General features: G+C 37.5%; 1 protein-coding gene across 1 annotated transcript in view; it reads left to right on the plus strand.

Moving 5' to 3' along the window:
- HYDIN (HYDIN axonemal central pair apparatus protein) overlaps positions 1-26,594 on the plus strand; it is a 144,836-nt gene that overhangs the window by 40,799 nt on the left and 77,443 nt on the right. The window contains exons 7-8 of the mRNA XM_021703090.1: positions 12,328-12,529; positions 18,560-18,743. Of these exons, the coding sequence (XP_021558765.1) occupies positions 12,328-12,529; positions 18,560-18,743 (386 nt within the window). The remainder of the gene's footprint in view (positions 1-12,327; positions 12,530-18,559; positions 18,744-26,594) is intronic.

Raw genomic sequence — 26,594 nt, forward strand, 5'->3', positions numbered from 1 at the left:
TCACCCTAGTGTCGTGTTGCTTCTTCTTGGGCTTCAAATAAATGTGCTCAGTAGAGTATATACTCTTTTGTGTGTGGTTTCTTTCACTCAGCATAATGTTTTTGAGGTGTATTCACGTTGTTGTGTGTATCAAATTCCCTCTTTTACTCTTGAGCAGTGTTCCACTGTATGTTTATCCATGGTCCATTCATTCTCCTGTTAATGTAACTTTAGTTTGTTTGAAGTTTGGGGTTATTATGAATAAAGCTTGAATAACCATTCTTGTACAAGTTGTGTGTGTGTATGTGTGTGTGTGCGTATGTTTTTTGTTTCTCTCAGGTAAATGTTTAGGAGTAGGGTTGCTGGGTCATAGAGTAGGTATATGCTTAACTTTCTGAGAAACTTCCAGTTTTCTGAACTGGTTGAAGCATTTTACATACCCCCGCTCCCCCCCGGGTGATGGATAGGTCTTCTAGTTACTCCACATTCTCATCCACTCTGGGTCATTGTCAGCCTTTTAATTTTAGTCATCCTGGCTGCAAAGTTATTATTAGCCAAATATCAACAAAAGTTTTATTTTTTTATATTTTGTTTTTAATTGGCATTTCTCTAATGACTAATAATGTCGAGTATCTTTTCATGTGCTTAGACCATTTTTATGTATTCTATTCTAAAGTGTGTATTCAGATTTTTTGCCTATTCTTTAGGAGGTTGTCCTTTTGTTATTGACTCATAGTTTTTTTTTTTTTATATATTCTCAATACAAGCCTTTCAGAAGTAATTATTGTAAGTATCTCCTAACAGTGGATTATTTTTCTAATTTTCTTACTAGTGTCTTTTCATTAGCAAGAGAATTTAATTTTGATGAAGTACAGTTTATCACTTCCTTTATAGCTAGAATGGTATTTTTCTTCTAATTTTATTTTCTAAATTTTGGGAGGATATATGAAAAAGGAGTTGAATTTTGTATATTGATCTTTTATATCTTCAAACCTTGATAAATTAACTTACTGACTCCTAGTTTATCTGTAGATGATTTTGGATTTTGTATATACACAATCACGTCATCTGCAAATAATGATAGTTTTATTCTTTTTGAATCCTTAAGCCTTTTATTTCTTATTCTTTCTTGCATAGCTAGGCCTTTATCAGGGTTTAATGGAAATGATGATGGCAAACATCCTTCTGTTGTTCTCAGTCTCAGAGCAGAAGTTCTCACTATTTCATCATTTAGTATGATGTTTTTAATGGACACTCTCTATCCGATTAAGAACATTTCCTTCCATTTCTAGGTTTCTAAGACCTTTAATTTTGAATGGGTGTTGACTTTCATATATTACTTCTGCATTTTTGAGATGATCATATATTATTTTACCTTTTCATGTAATGGCTTTGTCTTTGGTTGAAAAAACAAATTGGTCTCATAAAACAAGTTGGGAATTCTACTTTTTTATTCTCTGGAAGTGTTGTCATTTCTAATATTCATCTTATTTCTTCTTTAAGTGTGAAAAAGTCACTTTTCAAGCTATCTAGGCCTAGAGCCTTTTTTGGAGGTTTTTAGTTATTCAGTTATTCACTTTATTTAGTACATTTAGATCTACTAAGGTGTTTCTATTTTTTTCTTGTGTAATTTTTGGTAAATTTTTTCAAGCAATTTTTCAGTTTAATCTAAAATTTTAAATTTGTTGGCATAAAATGTTCATAATAACCTTAAACTTTGTGATGTCTGTAGGCTCTATAGTGAATCTCCTCTTTCATTATTGATATTGGTAATTTGTGTCTTTTCTCCTCTTTCCTTCCTTCCTTCCTTCCTACATTCCACCGTCCTACCTTCCTACCTTTCTTACTTTCTTTTTTCATTCTTGAATTTCAACAAAAGCCTTTGTGTTGCTAGTGTTGATAGTGGATGAAAGTGAAAAATATGAATGTTAATAAATTCAATCAGTGATAGATTTTTTCCATCTGGATCTCTGTATCTTTGTGAGGTATCATTTTCATTTATGTCAGCCCCTAAAATTAAGTATTAGAAAAATTGTGGCCTTAGAATTATGTTTGAATTACTTTATCACAAGGTATTTTAAGTCAGGAGTTTAAAAAAAGAATGAAGCATTATCAATTTTTGTTGGTAAACATAATTGTTGGTAAACATACCAAATTATCTTTAAAATACCATTCATTTTATGAAAACAATGAATCATGGATCACTACCTCAAAAACTAATGATGTATTGTATGGTGACTAACATAATAAAAAAAAAAAAAAGAGCCAGTAAAAAAAAATCATTCATCTTTAGCTCAGTGTTTTACTTTGAATCATATTTTTAATACATTTGACATGTGAGTACTCTAGTATATAGTATAATTGTAAATACATAGGGTGGTGGTATAATGTCAAAAAATTTTGTTTGGTTGGGTTTTGAGACCAACGGTTTAGAGTGCTCATAGATCAATAGAATCAAAGCTTGAGAGAAGACTTAACTAATAATCAAATCCGGTCCTTAGGTTTTACAAATGAAAAACCGAAGCTTACTCCCTTAATCTCTTGACTATGAAATACAGCTTTCAGTGGTCTTCAATCTGTATTTTAACTTTTGCGTCAGTATTTGGATTGACACCCATACTTACATTTTTAGTCATGTGCTAAAGGAAACAAATATTTGTGTATTAAAATTTAATCACCATGGCAAAGTTGATTTCCACTCTGTGAGGTTCTGGTGTCAACTTTGGTTCACAAAGTAATTTCCTAAAGATGCACATAGAGGTAAACTATCTTGTAGCATTTTTCTTTACATGAAATGAACTGCTGATAAGAATATGCTTTCATCTTTATTGTGGGTTATCAATGACCGGAACCTATAACCTTTCATTAGTGAAAAACAGTAATGACTGTCTAAACACAATTAATCATGGAGCTTTTCCAAGCCATGATCATTGCCTTCTCATTTCACTAAATAAGCATCTGATTGAAATTTCTGCAGCTGTTTGCAGTATGAATTGATTCGAGGAGGGAAATTTAGCATGGATTTTTTTCATACTTCCTCAAACAATGTTCCAGAAGGAGGAACACTGATAATCCTCAGTGGGAAGTACTCAATCACATTTCTAACAGTTGCATTTATGCCCTTCAGTTGCTGGTCCTCCATTGTATAGAAATTCTTGATTAAATGCAGCTAGGAGATTCTTCTTTTAATCAACCAGAGTTTGAACTAGTGCTCTAGAATTAAGGAGGTTGAGTGTAAATTTCACCAATATCTAATATTTTACTCATCAATATTTACCTGAACCATAACTCTTCCGTGCTTTCTTCTGTATATGGCTTTTTGTGGTGAAACCAAGTTTGTTTAGGGAATTGATGTTACCCCAGAAATGATTTCGTTACCTTTTTATTATATCCTAAAAGAGCAGAACTGAAATAACTTGATACCTTTTACAAACTCATTCTTCCAGAAGAGATTAAGAACACAATTACTCAAGATTACATTCTTTTTTTTTTTTTAAGATTTTATTTATTTATTTGACAGAGACACAGTGAGAGAGGGAACAGAAGCAGGGGGAGTGGGAGAGGGAGAAGCAGGCTTCCTGCCAAGCAGGGAGCCCGAAGTGGGGCTCGATCCCAGGACCCTGGGACCGTGACCTGAGCCAAAGGCAGACGCTTAACGACTGAGCCACCCAGGCGCCCCAAGATTATATTCTTAAAAACAAAATAAAACAAAACTAGAAACAAACAGATGAGTAAACTAATTCTATCATTTTCAATAAAACTGAGATGTGAAAATATTATTTGACTATTGAAAGACAGATAAATGGTTAATTGCTTAAGTTTTACACTTTTTAACTGGGTATTGAGAAACTTTATGTAATCTAGGGGTTCAAGGAGATATTAGTATTTAGAACAGGCTTTAAGAAAAAAGATACTAAACCTTTGGTTACTTGGATGAACCCTAGAAGTAGGAGCATAGAAGTGTTTTTTTTTTTCCATGCCTGGTGAGGTTGCTGTCACCTTAGAGGTGACATTAACCACTGGCATAATCAGGAAATGGAGCTGTTGCTCTTCCTCAGCATTTTTAAAGTATTATGTCTCTTACTGAAGAGGAGATATTTCAATTCAGGAGTCAGAGGTTGGCAAATAGGCTCTTTTTCCCCAAAGGCATCATGATGTATTATTATTAAAGATACAAGTAATCATAATATTAGTACTTCACAGGACAGCTTTATAGTCAGTTATATATTGTATTCTAATAAATCATAAAGAAGCTCTTTTTTTTCTCCTAAAGGCCAATAAAGGAATACCAAAATAGAACATAATAAGTAATTGAGTGATTTTGGCTAAGATCAAGTGCAATATGTTACCTTACAGTTGAAACTACTAAATAATATGTATCTGAATATACCTGTGCAGACTTACCTGCATAAGCTTTGTTTCAATGGTGCGATTATCATGATTAATTATAAGTGTGTGCTGTTATAATTAGAAAACCTAGCAAAACGTAGTTATGGTAAAAGAGTAAATGTTTTAACATGGCTTCAGAGGCAATGGAAACATTCCTTGACCAAGTTTCCTTTTCTTCATTTCTTCTTCCATAGCTTAAGATAGGGAATAGCAGAAGTTTGGATACACGGATGGTCAAGGATTGTTTAGGAGGTTGGAATGAGGTTTCTGTAAATTACATAGCAGGTGAAGATTCGAGTCATTAGATGTTCGTATTTAAAAGGCCATTAGAGGACATCTCTTAACTCCATTATTTTATTTTCTTTTAGAAAAACTTCTGATGTATAGTTGACATACAGTGTTATTTTAGTTTCAGGTATACAACATAATGATTTGGCATTTATATACATTACAAAATGCTCAAGTGTAGTCACCATCTGTCACCATAGAAAATTATTGTGGTATCATTGACTATATTCCCTCTGCTGTACTTTTCCTTCCTGTGACTGATTTTATAACTGGAAGTTTGTACCTCTTAATACCCTTCACCTCACTCCCCCCTTACCTCTTGGAACCAGCAGATTGTTCTCTGCATTTATGTAAAACCTTTTATTTTAGAGATGAGTAAACTGAGGCCCAGAGACATTAAATGACTATACACCTATGTAAAGCTGGAACTTGAACCCAGGTTTTTGGCATCTCCGAGGCCAGCATACTTTCTGTAATCCTATACCGCCTTCTGTGTAGATGGAGAATACTGACTTTGACATTGCCACTGATGTGCTGGGTAAGCTCAGCCAAGCAAGTCTCGGAAGTTGTTTCCTGAACCCTTCAAAGAAAGAGCACTTCTGAAGAAGTTTGATTCAGCAATTCACTTGCATGGTGAATTTGACCCTGCTGGTGACCAAGAGATGAGAACACTCTTCCCACCAACTTGCTAGTTCCTAAAGAATCTATGGCTCCACTCATACGTTTTATTTATTGCCCTCTGTTGTCTGAAAGTACCGAAACCACAGTATGAAATGTATTGTGTATATAGCTAGCTTCACTTTTTTTTTGTAAACTTAGTTTTGTTCATATTTTTTTTGCTTGATTCATAGTAGCAAAACTAACAAAAGCTAATGAGACTTCCACAAAACGTCTTTTTACCAGGACATTATAAATGACAGTGGCTAACTTCATCTACAGGGATCGTAACATTGAACCCCAGAAACCAAATCAGAAGGCGAGTGGGAACACGCCTTCCAAGCAGACCCAAAAATGCCAGTGCTGGGGAACAGCAAACTTGTCTGTTCTGGCAGGCATAACATCCCTTCATCCTACCAGTTTTCTAAGTAGCTAGGGGTTGGGAGCCCTTTCTAAGGTTGTCCTCATGAGAGTGGGTGTACAAAGCAAGTCCCTAAAGCTGTGGAGACAAGAGCTATTGCTTCCTTTACTTAGTGGATCTGATGATTTTTGGAAGATGGATTGAAAAAAAAAATCAGTATCAGATGGTTTTCAAAAAGAGTGTAGTGGCTTTTGCTGTATTTCTGGAAGGAACAGTTTTGCAGTGAGCAACTCAAATTGATGACTTTAGTCCTTCTGACCTTGAGATTTGTATGAAATAAGCCCTTGGATCTTTTTCCTTCATTAGACTTTCAGAGAATGAAATACTTCAAATAGCCACAGAAGCACAGAAATAATATAATCAACCACGATTATATTTAATACATCTCAACAGTTTGCTATACACGTTTCTTTCAGATGTTTTATTTTACGGATAACTAAACTGATTACAGATTTGAAGTCATCTCATTACTTATCCTGATCTAATTCCCACGGCTTGGTCCTCAGAGGAGCTGTATTGGGTTCATTTTTTTACATATTTATCTACCCATAAATCATGTTATTGTCTCAAGTAGTTTTTTTTTTAAAGATTTTATTTGAGAAAGAGAGCATGAGCAAGGGCCTGGGGAGAGGAGTAGAGAGAGAGGGAGAGGGATAAGCAGACTCCACGCTGAGTGTGGGGCCGTACTCGAGGCTCGATCTCATGACCGTGAAATCGTGACCTAAGCTGAAACCAAGAGTCGGCCACTTAACCGACTGAGCACCCTGCTTGAGTAGTTTTAAACTTGACATAAATGGTATCATACTGTATATACCATTTCCCAACTTGACTTTTTCATTCAACATTTCATTTTAAATATCTAAACACATAGACCCATATAGCTCTGACTCATTTTAACTAATGCAACACACTCCGGCATGTGAACATGCTATAATCTATTCTCCTATTGAATATTAGGAGGTTCTTCCTAGTATTCTGCTATTAGAAACAATACCATAATGAGTATCTCTGTATATGTCTTGTGCAGCTGTATGAGATTTTAAGAAGTGCAATTGCAGAGTTATAGGGCAAGTGTATATTGAGCTTTACTGGAAACTAAATTGGTTAGTCAAGTGGTTGTACCAATTTGTATTTTCATCAGCACTATATGGAAATTCTTGTTTTTCCACATCCTTACCATATAGTTCCAAAACAGCATTGCCAAACTGTTTGATTTTTGTTAATCTGATGGTTATGAGATGGTATTTCGTTTTATATTTCTCTCATTACTAGTGCTATCTGGCAGCTTTACAGTGTTGCCTGAAGACCCTATAATCCTTTCTTATGTTAAAGTTTTGGATGAGTAATGTGTTCATGTGTTCAAAAATTAAAGCAGTATCTTAAAAGTATACATTGAAAGGTGTCATTTCTACTTTGCCTCATTCACCCCACCCAGCTCTTATTTTATTCTGGTGTTTTTATGCACATAGATGCAAACATGAATGCATATTCTTACTTTCCCTCCTTACATAAAAATAGCATACTATGTGAATTGTTCTAAACCTTACTTTTTCCACTTAATCATATATCCTGGAGATCTTTCCATATAACCCTGTACTTTTATACCTGCATGGCATTCCACTTTTAGGTGTAACACAGATTATTTAGCCAGTCTTCTCTTAATGGGTACTTTGGCTTTTTCTACTCTGTTGATCTTGTTCTAACTCATCTACAGGATAAATTCCTAGAAGTGGGCCAGAGGGTAAGTTGTTTTGTAAGCTTGATAGATATTTTAATCTGTGTCACCAAACTCACTCCATGAGTGAGGAAAAATGGTACCACTTTGCATTCCCATGGCAATGTATAAGAGGGCCTTCTCCCCCACAGTCTTGGCAAGAGATTATGTTCTCAAACTTTTGTTCTATGCAATGTATTTGGGGGAATGGTATATAAATACATCTTTAGTTGTGTCACTTTTATTATGAGAGAAGTTGAGCATCTTTCAACACAGATAGGGGGCCTATATATTTCTTTTCTTACAACTCTATCATGTTCTTGTACTGGATTGTCTTATTGATTTCTAAGACTTATTTACATATTTGGGGATTTAATTCCCTTGTCTCAGATATGAGTTGCAAATATTTTGGCCACTTTTTCTTTTGTTTTTACTTATATTTTTGCAGCATGCAAGATTTCTTTTTTCTTTTCTTTTTTTTTTAAGTAGTTTCCATGCCCAGCATGGAGCCCAATGCGGGGCCTGAACTCACAACCCTGAGACCAAGACCTGAGCTGAGATCAAGAGTCGGACACTTAACTGACTGAACCACCCAGCCACCCCAAAATTTCTTTTTTCATTTTTATGTAATCACATTTCTTAATATTTTTTTAGAGGAATCTGGATTTTGAGACATGGTTAGAAAACTTTCCCCTCAAAAGTTACAAAGAAGTTTTCCTGTGTATTGTTCTACTTTCATGGTTTCATATTGAACACTTAAATATTTTATTCATTTGGCATTTATACTATTGTTAGATGGGAGTTATGTTTCTCCATATGGCTACCAAGTTGTCCCAATAGTGCTTTTTATTTTATTTTTTTTACAAAGCTTATTGTTATGCCAATGATTTGAGATGCTGCCTTTATAATATAATAAATTCTAGCATGTATTTGAGCCTCTTTTGACTTTTTATTCTATTCCATCAATCTTTTAATGCTGGCTTAATTACTGAGACTTTATACTATGTTTTAATTCTATCAGTTCCCAAAGGATAATGACAATAATTCACGGTTCACAAAGCTCAGCAAACCCTTGTTAGTTCAAATACTGCTGGAAACTAAAGCAAAAAGAATGTCATAAAAGGAGTCAGAAGAAAAAAAAAGACACTTTACTTAAGTGGCAGACAATAATGCTGATGGCAAAATTTTCAGCTGAAATTATGGAAACCGTGAGACAGTAATGTGATATTATTCAAGTGCTGCAAGAAAAATAATGCTAATTTACAATCCTTTACCTATTGAAAATATCCTTAAAAATGAAGACAAAACAAAGATGTTTGTAGACAAACAAAAAAAGTCTAAAAAACTATAAATTCATGGTTGACATTGTTTCCCCCTTCATCACAGTGAAGAAGCCATTCCATTTTTTTTTTTTTTAGTTTCCATTGCTTTGGTTGAAAAGTTAGCTGTAATTCTAACCATGGGTCCTTTGAAGATAATATGTCTTTTCCTCTGACTGCTTTTAGGACTTTCTCTTTGTCTTTGATTTTCTTTAGTTTCACTACAATATATTCATGTATTAGTTTCTCCACTTGACATTCATTTGGGCTTTTTGAATTGTAAACTGATGATTTCAATCAATCCTAGAAAACTCTTAACCATCAGCTCTTGAAATATTGTCTTTGCTTCATTATATCTTTCCTTTCCTTCTAAGTTTCCAGTTAAACACTTAATACCTTCTCACTCCATCTGCCTAGGATTTTAGTCATTCATTGTTCATTTTTCATATATTTTTATTTCTTCATATTGCCTTTTGTGTTTTCTGAACCATGTTCCATTTCACTAATCTTTTCATAAAATTATTAAAATCCTTTTATTAATCTTATTTGTAGGATTTAAAAATTGAGGTGATTTTATTTTATTTCTGTAAGAGCCTAGTATGGCTCTTTTCCAAATTTTCTAGATCTTTGTTTAATTTCCAACTCCTTGGATATAGTTTCAAGGTCATCCTTTGTTTCTTTAGACATAGTTGGTTTACAATCTATATGTGATGATTCTATTATATAATTCTTTGTTAATCTGTTTCTGTTTTTCTTATATCTGCTGGTTCAAACAAATGGAGTTTTGTTTCTTGGCATGCCTGGTTATGTTTGGATGTGTATTTTTAAAAATATTGAAGAATTTGAAACTTTGAATATAAGTACTTTCCTCCAAAGAGAAGTGAGTTGCTCCTGCTAGGTTTCTGAGAGTGAAAGCAGTCCATGATCACCAAATCCAAGGACTGAAGTTCTCTCCAATCATAGGCCATTCCAGCATAATATTTAACTCTGAATTAGGGCTAGTCTTCTTCTAATTCAAACTCATCTTGGGGGTGCAGTCCTTTGAGGATAAGCTTGTTGTGGAGAAAGTCTTTTTGTTTGTTTGTTTCAAGTCCCCCTTTCTGTAGACTTAGGGTTTTGATTGCCATTCCTCCTGCCTGCACAGGAATGATAGCTCAGCATTGCCAAGAGTACCATATCCTTGGGTCAAAACTTTCTTCCATGCTCACTGATCTCTTTGGTCCTATTTTCCTTTAATTTTGGTCTGATAGTTCCTTACCGTCACGATGGCTCTGAAGTGACTTTAAGAAGATGCTTGTTCATATTATGTCCAGATTTTAAAGTTATTTTAACAGGAAAGTCTGTTAACTTAACCTACCTTATCATTGCTAAAAAAAGAAAATTACCTATGTCTCATTTTAAATAGTATATTGAGCCAGACCTATTTATGGTTGCCTTAGTTTCTTTAAGAAAGGAGCTACTTTTAAAGGGAAGATGGAAGTTGAGGTTAAAAATGTAATTTAAAAAAATATAAACTGATTTTTATTTTTTTTATTTTTTAAAGATTTTATTTATTTATTAGAGAGAGAGAGAAAGCACAAGCAGCGGGAGTGGCAGGCAGATGGAGAAGCAGGCTCCCCACTGAGCAAGGAGCCCAAAGAGGGACGCGATCCCATGACCCTGGGATCATGACCTGAGCCGAAGGCAGACGCTTAAGTGGCTGAGCCACCCAGATGTCCCTATAAACTTATTTTTAAAAGCCATAAAGAAAAGAATTAGACTACATAAGGACTAAGAGAAAAGAGACTTATTCAGGAAAAAAAAAAAAGTCATAGAGAAGTTCAAATATCTAATGGAGGAAAAAATTGCAACATAAATGACAAAGAGCTAATTTTTTAATATCAAAAAAGTCTCACAAATCAATAAGCAAAAGGTAAATTTCTCAAAAGGAAAATGAACAAGGCTATAATAGGCATCTCACAGAAAAAAGTCTTTAAAGTTCTTTAGTCTATGAAAAGATGTTCAACATCATCCATAACTAAGACTATGCAAATTAGAACAACAATGATTTCTCACTTATCATATTATTAAATTGAGCTCATCAGAAAGTTTAAAAGTTGAAAGAGTACATACCTTTATTTAGGAAGGGAGTACATGAAAATATTAACAGCTCTTACCTTTGAAAGGCTGGCCTAGGATTGAGTGAAGGGGAGAAGACATTTTATTTTCACAGTGTATGCTTTTGTAGTATTTGGGAAAATTTTACTTTATACATTTTTACATAAAAGTTTAAAATTTTAGAGTCAAATGCCTAGATACTTTTTCTTTAAATTTTGGGGAAAGTTTTTCTGTGTTTAAAGTGATGGAGCATAAAGGATGTTTGAGCTGTAGAAAGCATTATTAGTTTACTAAGTGCCTGCTTGGTTAATACAATGGTGAGTGGAGCAGAAATGTTTGCTAAAAAATAAGGCACAAGTGCTTATGCTTTCTGGGTTCTGATTAAAATTACAGCAGCACAGGATCCACAGGATGTTCCTTGTAGTTAAGTATTTCCTTTTTCTACTTTGATGTCAGAGTGAGGTACCAGCTGTGACATTGCAGAAATCAGGTAGAACATAGTTTATATGTTTGTGTCTCCTTGGAAGCCCAAGGGGCCTCATGTTTTACGTAGAATCAAGGGAATTGGTGCATTTTGAATGAAATCAGGAACTTAAATTACTATGCGGAATAAGGGTGTTCTAAACATTAAAATTTTAAAAATTTACACATAGCTTTTGTCTTTCTATTTTGTTTTCTTTCTATGTAACTACTACGCAGATGTGTGTGTGTGTGTGTGTGTGTGTGATTTTTGTTTTAATTGCTGTTGAAGGAAGTGATTCCTTTTAAATAGTTGTGTGTTTTGTGGTTTTTTTTTAACTAATGAAGTTATTAATTCTTTCTTTTTGATCCCCTTTGATTGGACTTAGAGCCTTGCATGCTGAGCAGCTCGTCTTAGATATACTTGGTACAGTTACTTTAAGAATCAGAATGCCAGCTCATGCCTGGAATAAAGAGGAGGCATACAGTTATAATTCTAGAACTCTTGGGCCCTCATGGCCAGGCTGTAGGACTTAAAAATATTACAAAGAAGGGGCACCTGGGTGGCTCAGAAGGTTAAGTGTCTGACTCTTCGTTTTGGCTCAGGTCATGATCTCAGGGTACTGAGGTGGAGCCCCACACTGGGCTCCGCACTCAGTGCAGAATGTGCTTGTCCCTCTCCCTCTGCTTCTCCCTGTGCTCTCTATCTCTGTGTGTGTGTCTCTCTCGAATAAATAAATAAAATCTTTAAAAAAATTACAGAGAAGAAAAGGCAACACAATTCATATTTTATGTGATTTTTACAGTAAGATAGTTTGATTCTCCATAACTATATCAAACATAATATTTAAGTTTTCTGATCATGTCTGATCTCTGGATTGATGGGGGGGGGAGGAGAATGAAATGTCTAATGCTTGTGCTATAACTTCACCTTGGGGAAAAGATAGCCTAGTAGTCATTCTAGAATAAATCTCAAAGTATGTTTGTACTTTGTTAATTTCTAGGTGAAAAAGTCTTTTTATCTCTGTATGGAGCTGCCATAGACATGAATATAAGGCTGGACAGGAATTCCTTGATCATTGAGAAAACCTACATATCTCTGTCCAATCAACGAACTGTAACTATTCACAACCGCAGTAACATCATTGCCCATTTCCAGTGGAAGATATTTGCTACCCAGGCAGAGGAAGACAGAGAAAAGTATAGGTTTGTAAGAAAGATCACCAATATGCTGTAATTTGGGGGAACTCAAAGCTCAGTTATTATGAAAAAATCTGTGACTTTTGTGGTAAGTTTTTAACCAACTCAAACAAGGTCAGATTTTTATAACTTGGTTCTGGTGTATGATGCTCCTTTTTTTCATTTAAAGAACTTGAATTGAGCTATGTGGAACACAATGTTGCCCATCCCCAGTTAATCTTAACCTGGTTATAATTTATTAATAGCTAAACTCCTGGATTTTAAAGACCAAATATATCGTTTTTCACTAGTCTCTCAAAACTAACGTACAGGACTGTATTTTGTTTCATAACCGTAATCAGATTGGTCAGATTTCATAGTTTCTAAAAATAATCTCTTTTGGATTGGGATCAGTGTGGATTTTTTTTTTTCAGTGAGAAAATATTTCCAGAAAATGTGAAGGATGAGGGAAAAGAAGGGCTTAGATATAATGGCTTTTATATTCTCAGCTTTAGTAGCCTTGTTCAATCCCTGTTCAATCCCTATTAAATATAATTTAATAATGATTTCTTGTTGGTATCTTTAATCTGCTTTTTAGATTACTTCAGGCAGTGGAGAAAATAAAGTGGCAAACCAAACTCTTTTAACTAACCTCATCACTGTTAAATTTTAAATATTTCTTTTTACTGAATCTATCCCTGCCTCTTTTAAAGTCCATTTCCATTTTTATCTCCTTCCACCCTCCCTGAATTAGCACTTCCGCTGCTTTCATTAGAATTTACTTCAGCATTTTTTATTTGCCTCTCCATTTTCATTAAAGATTAGCCCTGGGAAGCTTCAAAGCTTTGTTTAAAACCAAGTTAGTATGTGATAAAAATAAAAGTCTTAGGTCCACAGAAACCAGGCAGAAATCTCCCAGTGTTCTGTCCCTAATTGAATCAGAAGGAGCCATGACAATGGCAGGACACAGTGGACCAGAGGCTTTATCACTCAGACAATGAGATTTAATCACTGGATTGCCACTGTGCCATCTTTAAAAAGTGAGAAAAGAAAAGCCTTTCCTGCCTAAAAACTACAGTTTGCCTCATAGCATAGAAATACCAGTAGTTCAAAAAGGCAAGAGGAAACTGCTCATCCACTGCTTCATCTGTCCTGATTCCCCCATTCATGAGTGTCCCAACAATCAGAATGGCCCAAGCATGCTTAAAGATAAAATGGGAGAGCAGGTACAAACAAGGGAAACTCCAGTAAACACAGTGTTTCAATATCCTGCTTGTCCTGTGGGCATCATCTTTTGGAGAGAATGGTTACACACCATCAGAAGGAAAGCTAGCTTTACCTTCAACTGTGTGCATTTGACCATATGTATAACACATGACTGATGCCACGCCAATGTCCAAAAAGTGTTTAAGGAAGCTAATTTCAACAGTGAAACTCAAGAAAAACTTAAACCAATTATTATCAGAGGTTCCAGGGATAGCGAATACAATTTCAACGATGCCTGGATAGACATTTCTTTCTTTTATTCCTCTACTTTACCTCCCCCGATACTCATACCCTTTTATCTCTTTCATATTATCCTGGGCCTTATTCTTCCTTTTCTCTTATGTTGTCTTTCTTTTGCTGTCTTTCTTGCTCTATTAGTTCCTATAGCAGTTTTTTTTTTTTGTAGCAAGGGAATAATATGGAATGGCATTTTCATAATCGTGATTGAAAGCCTACTTTGATCATCTAGGATCTTGCCCCTCCATTAAACAATGAACTTGAAAAGTGGGTTTAGATGACTAAATAAGAATACTTCCATTTTCACTTTGAGTGACACATGACAACACAATTCATGTTTCTCCAAACTGGATTGGTTGATCTAAGTGAAGAGGTTATTGAATATGCTGCTCTTTACCTTTTCCAAACTCCACCTTTCCTAGGGCCGGATGGCCAGGGTAAGAGGGGAAATAGAGTTAGAGGGGAAATAGGCCATTTATGCCCAATTTCTTATTTGGCCAGGTTGTCTTTTCTGTTTTATGCCTCTCTTGTTCCTTGTTATATCCCCAACCATGCCATAACTTTCATTTTTCAATGTATTTTTTAAATTGAAGTTTGTGTTATTCATCATGAATTCTTGTACTGGACATAACTAGCCATGGAATGCCCATCCTCTCAAAAAGCAAGACAAATACAGAGAGGTTTGCCTTTTACTGAACATTTAGTTTGGTCCTCAACTTGGAACAGAGAGGATCTGTTCTAAATGGGCTCATGCATACTTTGAGAGAATAAAGTTTCCCTTTGTAGCTCCCCAAGGACCCAAGATTTAAAACTTCAGTGTAGATTTTTAGGTGAGACTCAAGAGTCTGCCCACTGCTGTCCAGTTATAATATGGCTTACAGCTTGTCCTAAGGCATTCATCTTACAGAAGCTGAAAGTTGCTCAATGGTCGCATTGAAAATGCTATTCACTTTAATGGGTACCCTCAAGACCCTATTCTAGTCATTGAGGTTTCTGTCCTCCAGCATCTTTTTTAAAAAGATTTATTTATTTATTTAAGAAATCAAGTGCAGGGGGGAGGGGCACAGGGAGAGGGAGAGAGAGTCTCAAGCCAACTCCTCGCTGAGCTCAGAGCCCCTGATGTGGGACTCAATCTCAGGACCCTGAGATCATGATCTGCGCTGAAACCAAGAGTCAGACACTTAACTGACTGAGCCACCCAGGCACCCCTGTCCTCCCGCATCTTGATGATGTGACCTGAGTCAAGACTTGGATATCTCTTCTCTCTGTGGAGGAATTCCAGCCTTAATCAGGAACAGGAAACCCTATTCCTTTCTGGCAGTTTATTATTTCCATTCCAAGAAGGATGACTTACTCTTTACCTATCAAACCAAAACATGTTGGTACAAACCTTAGGACATATGTCCATATTTGAGGTCCTTGGGCTAATCCCAGGCTCTAGACTCTAACAATGAAGATGTCACTCCCCCTAGGAAGAAGTTCTGGGCCTTAAGTTTTGTTTTTGTTTTTTCATTTTTTAAAACCTTCAGAATGAGATATAGGGACCTCTAAAAAATTATCTTTTGGGTCTTTCTCTTTGTTGATTTTTTGGGGGGACTTGCAGAGAAATTGATCTCTTCAGAAAAAGAAGGTGCATTCATCTCTCCCTATTTCTTCCCCCTTGTCCTGAGGGATTATAAAACATCCTACAAGATTCTTTCATACTCATTCTTGCCACAGTTTATTATATTCAGAGACATGGCATGAGCTTTTGAGGATTTTTGCTCCCATTTCTCCATGAAGGTCATGGCCATTGTTTTAATAGCATTTGGCTCCAATTCTAGATTTGTTCTATACAAGAATTCCTAGAATCCTCAATGGAACCCCCGCAAAGTTGTCAGCGTGGATTTATTCCACAACATTCAGGTGCAGGAAGTGACATTTTCTCTAGATAGATCAGTTTTAATTGGGCTTTGAGCCTGACACCTGGCTAATAATAAATTTAATCTTAGTTGTGTTTGGGAGTCCCTTCTCTTCCCCAGGGTGATACAAGAATCTGAAGACTTGGATGGTACTTGGAAACAGGAAGGCAGACCTAGTCTTCACTTTATAATAGTCATCACAGAGTTGCTCAGTGTCCAGGGTCACATGGTCCATTTGAAGATGGATGACTTCATCTTTTCCATGCCAAGTGTGGTCCTGAGAGTATTTCTTGAAGGCCCAAACTCTGAGTTTTTAATCTGCTCAGCATCCAATTACACTTCTTGGGGGTGCTGCAAAGGAGCAGGGTCTCTAGCACCTCAATATAAGGGAGCATTACTGGTCTAATGCTACTGTACCTGAGACACAAGGCTTTCCCATTCATTATAATCCACAGGCTGGACTTGATGCCTGAAAGTGGCTACCAGACCATTTGTAAAATGGGTTACTGAGAGAGAGGGCTAGTGTGTTGTTCTGCTCTCTGATGAAAGGTTTCCTTATCTGTAAAACAGAAGCACCTCTGAATGCAGGAGACCATGAATAGCAGCAGGACAAGATTGCCCAGCAATAGACTGAGGTTTATAGGAACGCTTGTTGGAGTCAGCTCGGGTCAAGGTGTTTCATGTTCCCTTCTTAGACTCTGAGCCATGGCTCCAGTTTCTAATCAGAGGGCAAAGAGGAAGACATACAGTGCATCACGACCCCCTTTGCATTATGTGGCTGTGAGTGATTCATGAGTCCCAGCAGTGTGGGAGAAGAGCATTTGGGAATTTTTGTTTCATTCTCTTTTGTTTTCTTTTGTAAGGTTTGAATCAATCATACTCATCAGTTCATGCAGTGTATCATCCTTGGTCCATATAAGACTTTTTATTTCCACATCGCATTCCCATTAACCCCCTAAAGAAATGGAATGCTTATGATTCCCATTATTTGTTTAAATAATCCTTTAATCTCTCCCGTCAAATTTACCCACATTTGTTAGTATTATTGCAAGCACTCTGATGAACATCTTTCTGGCTGTGTCATTGTTTATATCCGTGATTGTTTCTTCAGGATATATTCCCAAAGGTAGGTATCATAAATTCCACTCACAGGAGTTAAATGGTTTCCTTTCTTTCCGTGGACTGACTTCTCTTTATTTGTCCCGCTCTGCGCAGCAGTGTAGAAGGACGGCTGCTCTGTTACCTTGGACACTGCTTTCCAGCTAGCAGTGAAAAGGAAGCACAGGGTGCTTTCTTCCTGGGACACAGAACACATTGAACCCATTTCTTTGACTTCTTTATCCTCTGTGACCAAAGGGCCCTGAATGCCAAGTCATTAAAAAAAGCTGTTTGGGGGCGCCTGGGTGTCTCAGTCGTTAAGGGTCTGCCTTCCGCTTGGGTCGTGATCCCAGGGTCCTTGGATCGAGCCCCGCATCGGGCTCCCTGCTCAGCAGGGAGTCTGCTTCTCCCTCTCCCACTCCCCCTGCTTGTGTTCCCTCTTTCACTGTGTCTCTCTCTGTCAAATAAATGAATAAAATCTTTGGAAAAAAAAAAAAAGCTGTTTGGCATTGCTGAACATAGAGTCTGCATGAAGTCATTTAGAAAATAGTTGGGGCTGGGACAGGAATTCAGTGACCCAGAGTTCTTACTGAGCACTCAGTTAGCTGAATAAATTGTCTGTCACCATTGGCAATATCAGCAAAATGCTGGGAAAATGGTCCTATGTCCTGGGAGGAGATAAAATCCAGTCTTCAAAGTGCAGATGAAGTAACAGGTACTAGGAGTAATGTGAACACAGTTTTGGTGAGGACAATGAGGAAAGGGTTGGGGAAGGCTGCTTTTCTGACTTATAACGATGGATATTAAGAGCTAGAAGGAGAGAAAAAAGGAGGTGTCTTTAGGTGTGGTTTGAGCATTTTATAAGCTTGAGAGCTTGGTAGTTGCCCATGGTTGACCCGGAGAGAAAACAGTATTCATTGAGTACCTGCTCTGTCCCAGGAACTGTCAGGTCCTTGATCACATTTTACCCTCAACACATCTTTATGATGGGGGAGCTCCTATTATCTCTGTTGTATAGGTGAAGGCGCTGAGGCTGTTAAGAATTCAGGAACCTCCAAAGTCATAGAGCTAGTAAATGATAGCAGAATCAGTATCCCAGCCTAGTCCTTGCTGGTTCCAGATTCTGTTCTCTAGGTAACTAACAGCTAAGAAAGAATTAAAGGTAAGTAAGTGAAAAGAAACAAAATTGTTTTTCTAGTGTGAGAGGCATGGTAGATATTACATATTTAAAAAGCAGCCTGGGAAACATAATTATCTGAAAGAAAATATTTGTTTAAATATACATAAAGCCTTAGTAGTAAGCAAATGAGCATTGAGTAGAACAGGAAGCCCAGGAGGGCTTGTTGAAAGAAGTGACTAAAGTTGAGCAAACTGATGCTCTTGAGAGGTTAAAGTCCAAGTTCACTCAGCTCATATGTTACAGACTTACAGCACAAAGGGACCACCTAAGGGTGATGGGCGAGACCACTTTCAGGAGGATGGACTGGAGGGGAGCCCTTTACAGTGTTCTTCATGGGAACACCAAAAGAAATCTCATTTCCTGTCTTTTCTTTAGGGTCTGTGATGATCTGAGCAAAAAGGAAAAGAATGAGACCGATGAGCTTCTTGAAGAGTGCATTATTGATCCTTCCCTCCGAGAACAACTTTCCATTCTCTCCCGCACCTTTGAGAATCAGAGGAGGCTGGTTCAGGCAAACAGCATGCTCTTCTTGAGTAACATTTTCACTATTGAGCCCCTGGTGAGCACATAAATAAACTCTGACTATACAGTAAACATAAGTGGGTGCGCAGGGCTTGTTTTGGTAAAAGTACTCACTCTGGGATTGGTAATAAGTTCTGAGAGAATAAAGATTTCAGCTGAAAGCCTCATATCAGTATGAGATAGTGACTGAAGGCTAACGGTAAGAATGCTCACAGGTCACATTCATAGGTCATGCATTCTACCCACCAATTGCTGTGTTAAACACATCTCATATGTGTTACTCAGTTTATCTCATTTGTATATATGTTATTTTACAACAACCTTATATCACCAGTTCTGCATTCTACAGATGAGGAAATTAAGACAGAAAAATTCGGTAACTTGGTCCAAGCCAAACAGTGTCCGCATTTAGAAATGTATCCCTGACCAGCCTGACTCTAGGGCAAGTTTTCTCAACCTCTGCACTGATGACCTCTAGAGCTAGATAATTCTTTGTCCTGTACATTGTAGGATGTTTAATAGCACCCCTGACCTTTAGCCACCGGTTGCTAATTGTGACAGCCCACAGTGTCTCCAGCCATTGTTACATGTTCCCCTCGTGGGCAAAATCACTTGGGTTGAGAACTGCTTTGTCCTTAATTCACTCAATAAAAAGTTACTGACTGTATGTTCTATATTAGGGACTCCGTGTGTACAAGGCACGAGTGAACAAAACAGACATAGTCCTCGACCTCACTGGTGAGGGCTGGGCCAGACCTAAAACAGGGTTGGTCTGATTCCACAGACCCAACTCTTGACCACATTCCCTACTGCTTCAAAATGAAAGTAGCTAATGCCTTCTATATTTACTATGTGCTAGGCACTGTGCATGACCTTACCACCTAGCAAGCATAGAATGATGGGAGGGTAAAGATAGCAATAGAAGTTGAGAAAGCCTTGGGGTGCTTGGGTGGCTCAGTTGGTGAAGCATCCAACTCTTGATTTTGGCTCAGGTCATGATCTCAGGATTGTGAGATCGAGCCCCACATCTGGCTCTGCATTGGGCTCCGTGCTGGGCATAGATCCTGCTTAAGATTCTCTCTCTCTCCCTCTGCCCCTCCCCCTCTGCTCTTGAGCATGCTAGCTCTCTCTCGCTCTCTCTCAAAAAAGAAGAAGTAGTAGTAGTAGTAGTCGTAATCGTAGTCGTAGTAGTAGTAGTAGAGAAAGCCCAAAGCTAATTGGAGCTGCTGGATTGTTACTATTCAAACCATTTGGAGAGAAGATATGGGCACATGGACATTAGAATGCAAGATCACTGGTGGGAAATGCCACTGACTTGTGGAGACCTGTTTTCCTTATGTCTGCACTTCCAAACTTTTTAAAGGATAGAAGATAGAAAGGGACTCCATAGAAAAATAAGTTTCACAAACAGGGGGTTCAATATTGTTTGAAAGGTTTCTTTGCTTTAAGATGTCTAAGTTTTTAATATGATAATGTGCATTATAATTTCCAAGAGAGAGCCTTCTCCTTGGAGACATGTTTTGGGACTATTGTTTTGCAGGACCTGCTGTGTGAATCTCTGGTGAAGACTGTCAGTATACTAGTTCAGATGTTGAGGTGATTATCATAGGCCAAATCAGAGAAGATTTCTTGGGATCAGAGCCTTGAATTAGGTCTTGCAGGACAGGGCTTTTGAAACACAAAATGGGGGATGTGTATGGCATGGATAATTCAAGGTTCCGGGAATGGATCAGTTAGCTTGAAGTAAAGGGTTAATGTGGGATAATAAGGTTGGAGATAGGACTTGAGGCTAAATTTTCTCTCACCTCAGAAGACTGTCCAGGGCTCATTTGAGCAAAGGGATCTTCAGATATGATGGTTAAAGGTTAAAACAACATGAACATACAGTCTTGAGAGGATAGGACAGGTGCCTGTGATAATAGGTCAAGCCAGAAGATGTTAAAAAGTTTAAGAAGGCATTATAAGTCCAAGTGAGCAAGGGCTGAGTTGGACAGAGGCAGGGAGGAGCAATCAGTCATGGTAATCTTAGACACGCTGGTAAGGTCCAGAGTATAGACAGTCCAAAATTCTTCCCAGCTGGTATGGGAGATCCAGGCTGATGACTACTGTCCTATTTGTCATAGCTTTCTGGGAATGAATGGCTCTGGGGTGGAAAACATTGGTGGTCAGGAGGAGGTGGGAGGCTCACAGATGAGTTTTGTACATTTTCAATTCAGGAAGTTGAAAAACTAGGGTTTCCTCAGATTTCCTTCTCTTCATGAGCTCTTCCATAACTTGAAGCTTCCTACGGAGATGGGGGAGATACATGTGTGTTAAAATGTGGCATTTAATATGATTGCTTTTGAACTTTAGATAGGAACTGAATTGGGTGTTATTATCACAAGGCATCTTTTCACCATTAGGAAGAAAAATCTTTTAAAAATAAGGATATACAGAAGTGGTATCTTTTAAATAAATGAGACTAATTTTGTGTATATTGTGTGAAAAAAATCACTGGAAACAGGAAGGGGATAATATTCACTTAGAGTATAAGTGGTGTTTATGGCATCTATAATGATTTTGTTTTTTCTGTACACTATTCTCTTTTCTTCTCATGGTATTCATTAGCCGGTTCTTGACAGTTTTTGCAAAATGAAAATGAAGGCATGAAACTTTCCTAGTGTCTCCTTAAAGTTATTCTAGTCAAAACACCTGAACTCAGTGTCAGTAACAGTGAATTATTTATTAATGTAAAATCTCCCTTCTTCCCCTCCTTCAAGATCCTAATGGTTTTGTAGAAATGCAGTTCTTGAGAATGTAATATAATCTTACCTTGTAAATTAATTTGAAGCTATTTGATAGGGAGATTTTTGCCATTTTATTAGCTTCTTGATGGAAATGTGAGCTATATGCATTTTCTGCTGTTGAGATTTTGGTTTTCTGATAAAAGTATTTAATTGCTACAGTAGTAGTGTTACCTACTGATCTAAAAATCAATCTCTAATGGATACCCTGTCCAAAAAAATAAAAGGCAGATGCAGGGGTTTAGAGACCACCTAGCTTTCTGGACTCTTCAGCCTCTGTGTCCACTGAGGAAGGACGTTGTCTCCAAATGAGGTAAACTTAAAAAGGAAAAAAAAAACCTATTACCTCAGGGTCTGGAAATCAATAAGAAATGATATGCTTATTTTCTCAGACCCACATCTAAATATCTTGGTTCTTCAACGCATCACCTAAAACCAAGTTTACGTTAGCCCTTACTGTGTTCTGTGCATACTGAATGTTTTATGGGAACACTTCCTATTCTAGAGGCTCTTGTAATTTAAAGCAAGTAGATTTAGGATCCAGATCAGTCACTGTCCCTAAAATGCCCAGAAGTAGTGATGAGTTTGAATTTAATAAAATTTTATTAATTTGATAATGTGAGAAGTAGCTTAACTCAATGCTGACCCAAACTCTAGGTCTGCAAGTTCTTATTCTCTTCTACCACCTGTTCACCACTTGGCCACTGGGTAGTTCCATTGTCTTGGCTCACTTTCTTCTCAGTATGCTCATTGTATAACATTGCCATAGAGTCTGTTGTTCTAACCTTGAGTTGTGCTGGAGCGTCGTGGGTACATACTGATATGGTCTCAGAATGCAGAGGTGGGAGTTCGTCTTTTGAGAGACCCCAGAGGTGTTCACTGGTAGAGAAGGTAGACAGGGGTAGCCTGGGACCCAGAGTGACCATCGGGGCAGATACCAGACAGAGGTATGGAAGGATTTTTTTTTTTCTTTTCTTGGTAATTTATTGATATTCTACTGGTAGGCCATGATTGTTGCTGTAGTCATCAATACATGCAGTATATTATTACTATTTATATCAAGTTCCTCATGTCAGTTCTTTTGATAATGTCTTGGAATATTAGCCTAAAATTTTCCATTTATGCCTTGCCTAGGGAACGTACTGGGGTTCTGTAGAATACTGATTATTTCTCAGGCTATCTGCTTCTGTGTAGTTCTTTCCCCCACTTTGGAAAAAAAAATGCAAAATTGAGTCTCTTATGAATGTTTTGTGCCTTCCAGAAAATCAAGTGGAATTGACTACTTTCAGAAATATAATATTCTATTTTACTAGATGGACTCTGGCTATACAGAATTTTGACAGTCTCATTATGTTATATCCTCTGCTTAGGTCTCTTAGGTACCCTGAGTGAGAGAGATTCAGAGACAAAAACCACAAATCTGAGAACTGCGAGGCAGAAGAATATCTCAGGGCAAAAAGAGAATTAAGCTTTCAATTTCCATGGGTGTCTGGGAGTCCTCTGAGAAATCACAGCACAGATGTGCTGGCCTTGTTTCTGGACTCTGGTACTTCTGGCTCAGGTCACACTTCTAAGATGCAGCAATTTTCTGAATGTTGAATGCTTGATATTTTCTCAAAAACAATGGCCTGGGAATGTAAAGATGCCCAAACTGATCCTAACTGATTGCCTGACATCGGTAAACAGGGGAATACATTTCTACTTCTGTTAGCAAATGTCTTTTCCATCAAAGAAAACTTCATCCAGTACCCCTAGCTTTAGCTTAATTTAACTAAGCCTCAAAAAGGGAGGGAAACTTGATCATTTCTTTATTACCATGTAAGTAATAGTAAACCATGCTTTGTTGTCACCTAAGCCTACAGAAAACATGCGGTACAGCAATTCAGACTGAAAGCACAGCTCAAATTTAGTTTGCCTTATTTTTCACAAATCGGCATAGCATGTAGGCTCAGCAGAACCAGGTTGGGCGGAAGCCTAGACAGCTACCAAAGAGGAAAGATCTAGCTCTTTACTGCAAACCCCTTCTACTTCTTGTACCATTAGTCATGAGTCACGTTGCAAACATGTGGGAGCTGACTCCTTGGAAATGAACACCAGAAGGGAGAAAGGAGGACAGGAATCTGCTGAGAGCAAACTGTCCTTGACAAGTCATAGCTCTTCTGTCAGTATGGTTTTCCATCCTTCAGCCTCCCTTTATTATTGTTCATCCTCTCCGATCCTTGTGCTCAGGCAAACCTTTTCCACTTGTGCTGGTACATCCACTGTTGTACTGGAGAGCCTTTGTAGGTGGAAGGAGGCCTGGGGGAAGTCTTAGAAATAGCAGAGCTCCTCGTCGCTCATTAAATAAGTTAACAGCCTTCAGTGTTGAAAGAGACACGAATCTGTTCTCTCTAGAGAAGGGCATGAACATCACACACAACTGCCTCAGCTCCTAGAAAACCCCAGTGGAATTTTCATTGCATATGGGTTGGGGTATCTCGCTGAAGTCAGAACACACCTTTAGTGAAACTTGCTCTGACAGATGGCCAGATCTTAGACCCCTCTCTTAGAAACCTTACTGGTCATTATTTTGAGAATCAAAACTTTACTAAAATCACAGTGTCTTGCCCCAGGAATTACAGTGGAGTAGAAAAGTCCCTTGCATGTCATGTGTCAACTCAGTCTTTTCTCTCAATGATAATTGGGGTAGTTTACCTTCAGTATGTTAGCTTCCATTTTTTTGCCTTATGTCTCTTTGAGACAACTTCTACTTGCTGTAAGTGATGATAAAAGGAGCCATGATGTCTCTCACTGATTTGGAAGATTCTAGAAGAGCAATTGTAGGTGGTGAAGCAGATTATAGTTTCTCATCAGGGATTCTCTTTTTAATTGATTGATGGAAATTTGATTAAGAAGATATTTTTATTTCCCAAGAGAAATTTTAAATATTTTCCTTAAATATGATAACACAGCTGAAAATATTTGTTTATGTAGTCAGGAATTTTTCCATTTTGGTGGAACACGATGGAAGTCATCACACATTATACAGCTGCTCTTGAAATCATTTTTCACTGACCTTGTTCTTAACTGACTGCACCCTGACCCAACCAGGATAGCTTTATAAAGATCTTCCAATACATTTCTGAAGAGCTGCAACACACTAATGTTGGCTGTGTCATCCAAACGAGCCTCCTGTGAGTCACCTTCCAAGGTACCTGAACATATGAGCATATAGTGCCTCCTACTTCGTTCACCAGATGGGAACACCAGGTCATGCTGGCCTCATCTAAGCCTGATTATCCGCTGTAGTGTTTTTAGGTTTCTTCTGGCATTTTTCTTTTTATGATGTGAGAAAAGTGAGGACTGACCTTTTGTTATAATTGCAGGGGGGTTCAGGAAATTAAAGAAAAATATATTATAAAATCCCAGTTCTCCCACTTATGGTTGGTGTGGTCTTAGGTGAGATATTTAACTTCTGTTTGCTTGGTTGTCTCATCTTTAAAATGGGGATAATACTTCACAAGATTATAAAGTTTGAGGTGGATATTGTACATTAGTACTTACCACAGTGCTGGGAACATGAGCTCTCGGTTAATGGTTGCCAATATTATGATTTAGAGTTAGATGTGATTCAGTCTCATAAGATCAGAGTGTATGATTAGAAAGTATAATATTTGAGTGGCAAACGTTTAGATCACTCTTCTAAATTTAAGTTGGGGATTAAAATGCAACAATGAATCGTGGATCACCACATCAAAAACCAATGGTGACTAACGTAACATAATAAATAAAATTTAAAACAAAATAAAATGCAACCATTTTGTTTGACAGATATAAGCATTATTTTCCAGATAAACCAAGTGAATTAAATTTATATGTAACTCTGTTCTTGCAGTTGGGTTCTGATTTTGCAAAATTTGCAAAAATAATCCTTCATTGGAAGGGAGGGAGTGAGGGATAAGGAAGGGAGGAGGGAGGGAGATGGGTGATAGGTGGGAAGGAAGGTGATTTTTAAAATATCTTCTTTTTTATTTACGGATTTTCAAGGGAGATTTTTTTTTTTTAAAGATTTTATTTATTTATTTGAGAGAGAATGAGATAGAGAGAGAGAGCACATGAGAGGGGGGAGGGTCAGAGGGAGAAGCAGACTCCCTGCCAAGCAGGGAGCCCGATGCGGGACTCGAACCCGGGACTCCAGGATCATGACCTGAGCCGAAGGCAGTTGCCCCACCAACCGAGCCACCCAGGCGCCCCTCAAGGGAGATTTTTAAAAGAGCCCCTTTAGTCATTGTCAATGTAAGTTTTTAAGAAGATAATTTTTTAAAAAAGGACACTTTTCTCATGACGGTATCAATCACCTGTTATGAACTAGTGGCAGTGTGTTCATAGACATCTTACAAAAAGTCTCGGAACTGAATCTGTCAAGTTACTTGGTTGGTTGTTCTTATTGCAGAAGGAAACATGAAGTTCCATTTCCAGAGATATTTAATATTTGAGTAAAAGCTGCAATATGAGAGTTCGCTTTAGACCTGAAAAGTTGATTCAAATTCAAAGTTCAATTTGAATTCAAAGTTGATTCCTTCTGGAAGATTCACTTGATCAATAAGTGAAATGCAGCTATGGATCTGAGGAAAAAAACAAAGCATTAAGACCAAGAAGGAAAATAATTACAACATAACTGAAGGCCATTTTCACAATTATTTTCAACAAACAACCTAATAGTCACTTACAGTTCATATCCTAGATACGCAGTCTCATTTGGAGCAGGAGAATAGACAGTGATGGGAGAGGGGTCATACATGGAAGGAATGCAGAACAGCAGGGGTTCTGTGCCATGGGGCTGCTTTCTGAGGACCGGGAAGAAAGGATATTGACGGCAGAGCAGCCAAGGAAAATTCTGAATGTTTTGGTTTTCAGAAAGAGACTTTAGAACTGCACAATAACAAAGGGAACATTCTTTTCAGAGACTTAAATGACATGGAAGTTAATTTCAGGAGAGTTGGAGAAGTGATGTGAAATGTTTCAGAGCTATGTAAGTAAAAAGTGGGGTCAGTTTAGGCTGATAGCCTGTTTCTGAGGTTTATTTTCTCTGACTTGCTAGAAAGGGCTATGTTGAGTTTTTGCTA

The sequence above is a fragment of the Neomonachus schauinslandi genome, chromosome 16 (genome assembly GCF_002201575.2).
Source record: "Neomonachus schauinslandi chromosome 16, ASM220157v2, whole genome shotgun sequence".
NCBI classification, from domain to species: Eukaryota; Metazoa; Chordata; class Mammalia; order Carnivora; family Phocidae; genus Neomonachus; species Neomonachus schauinslandi.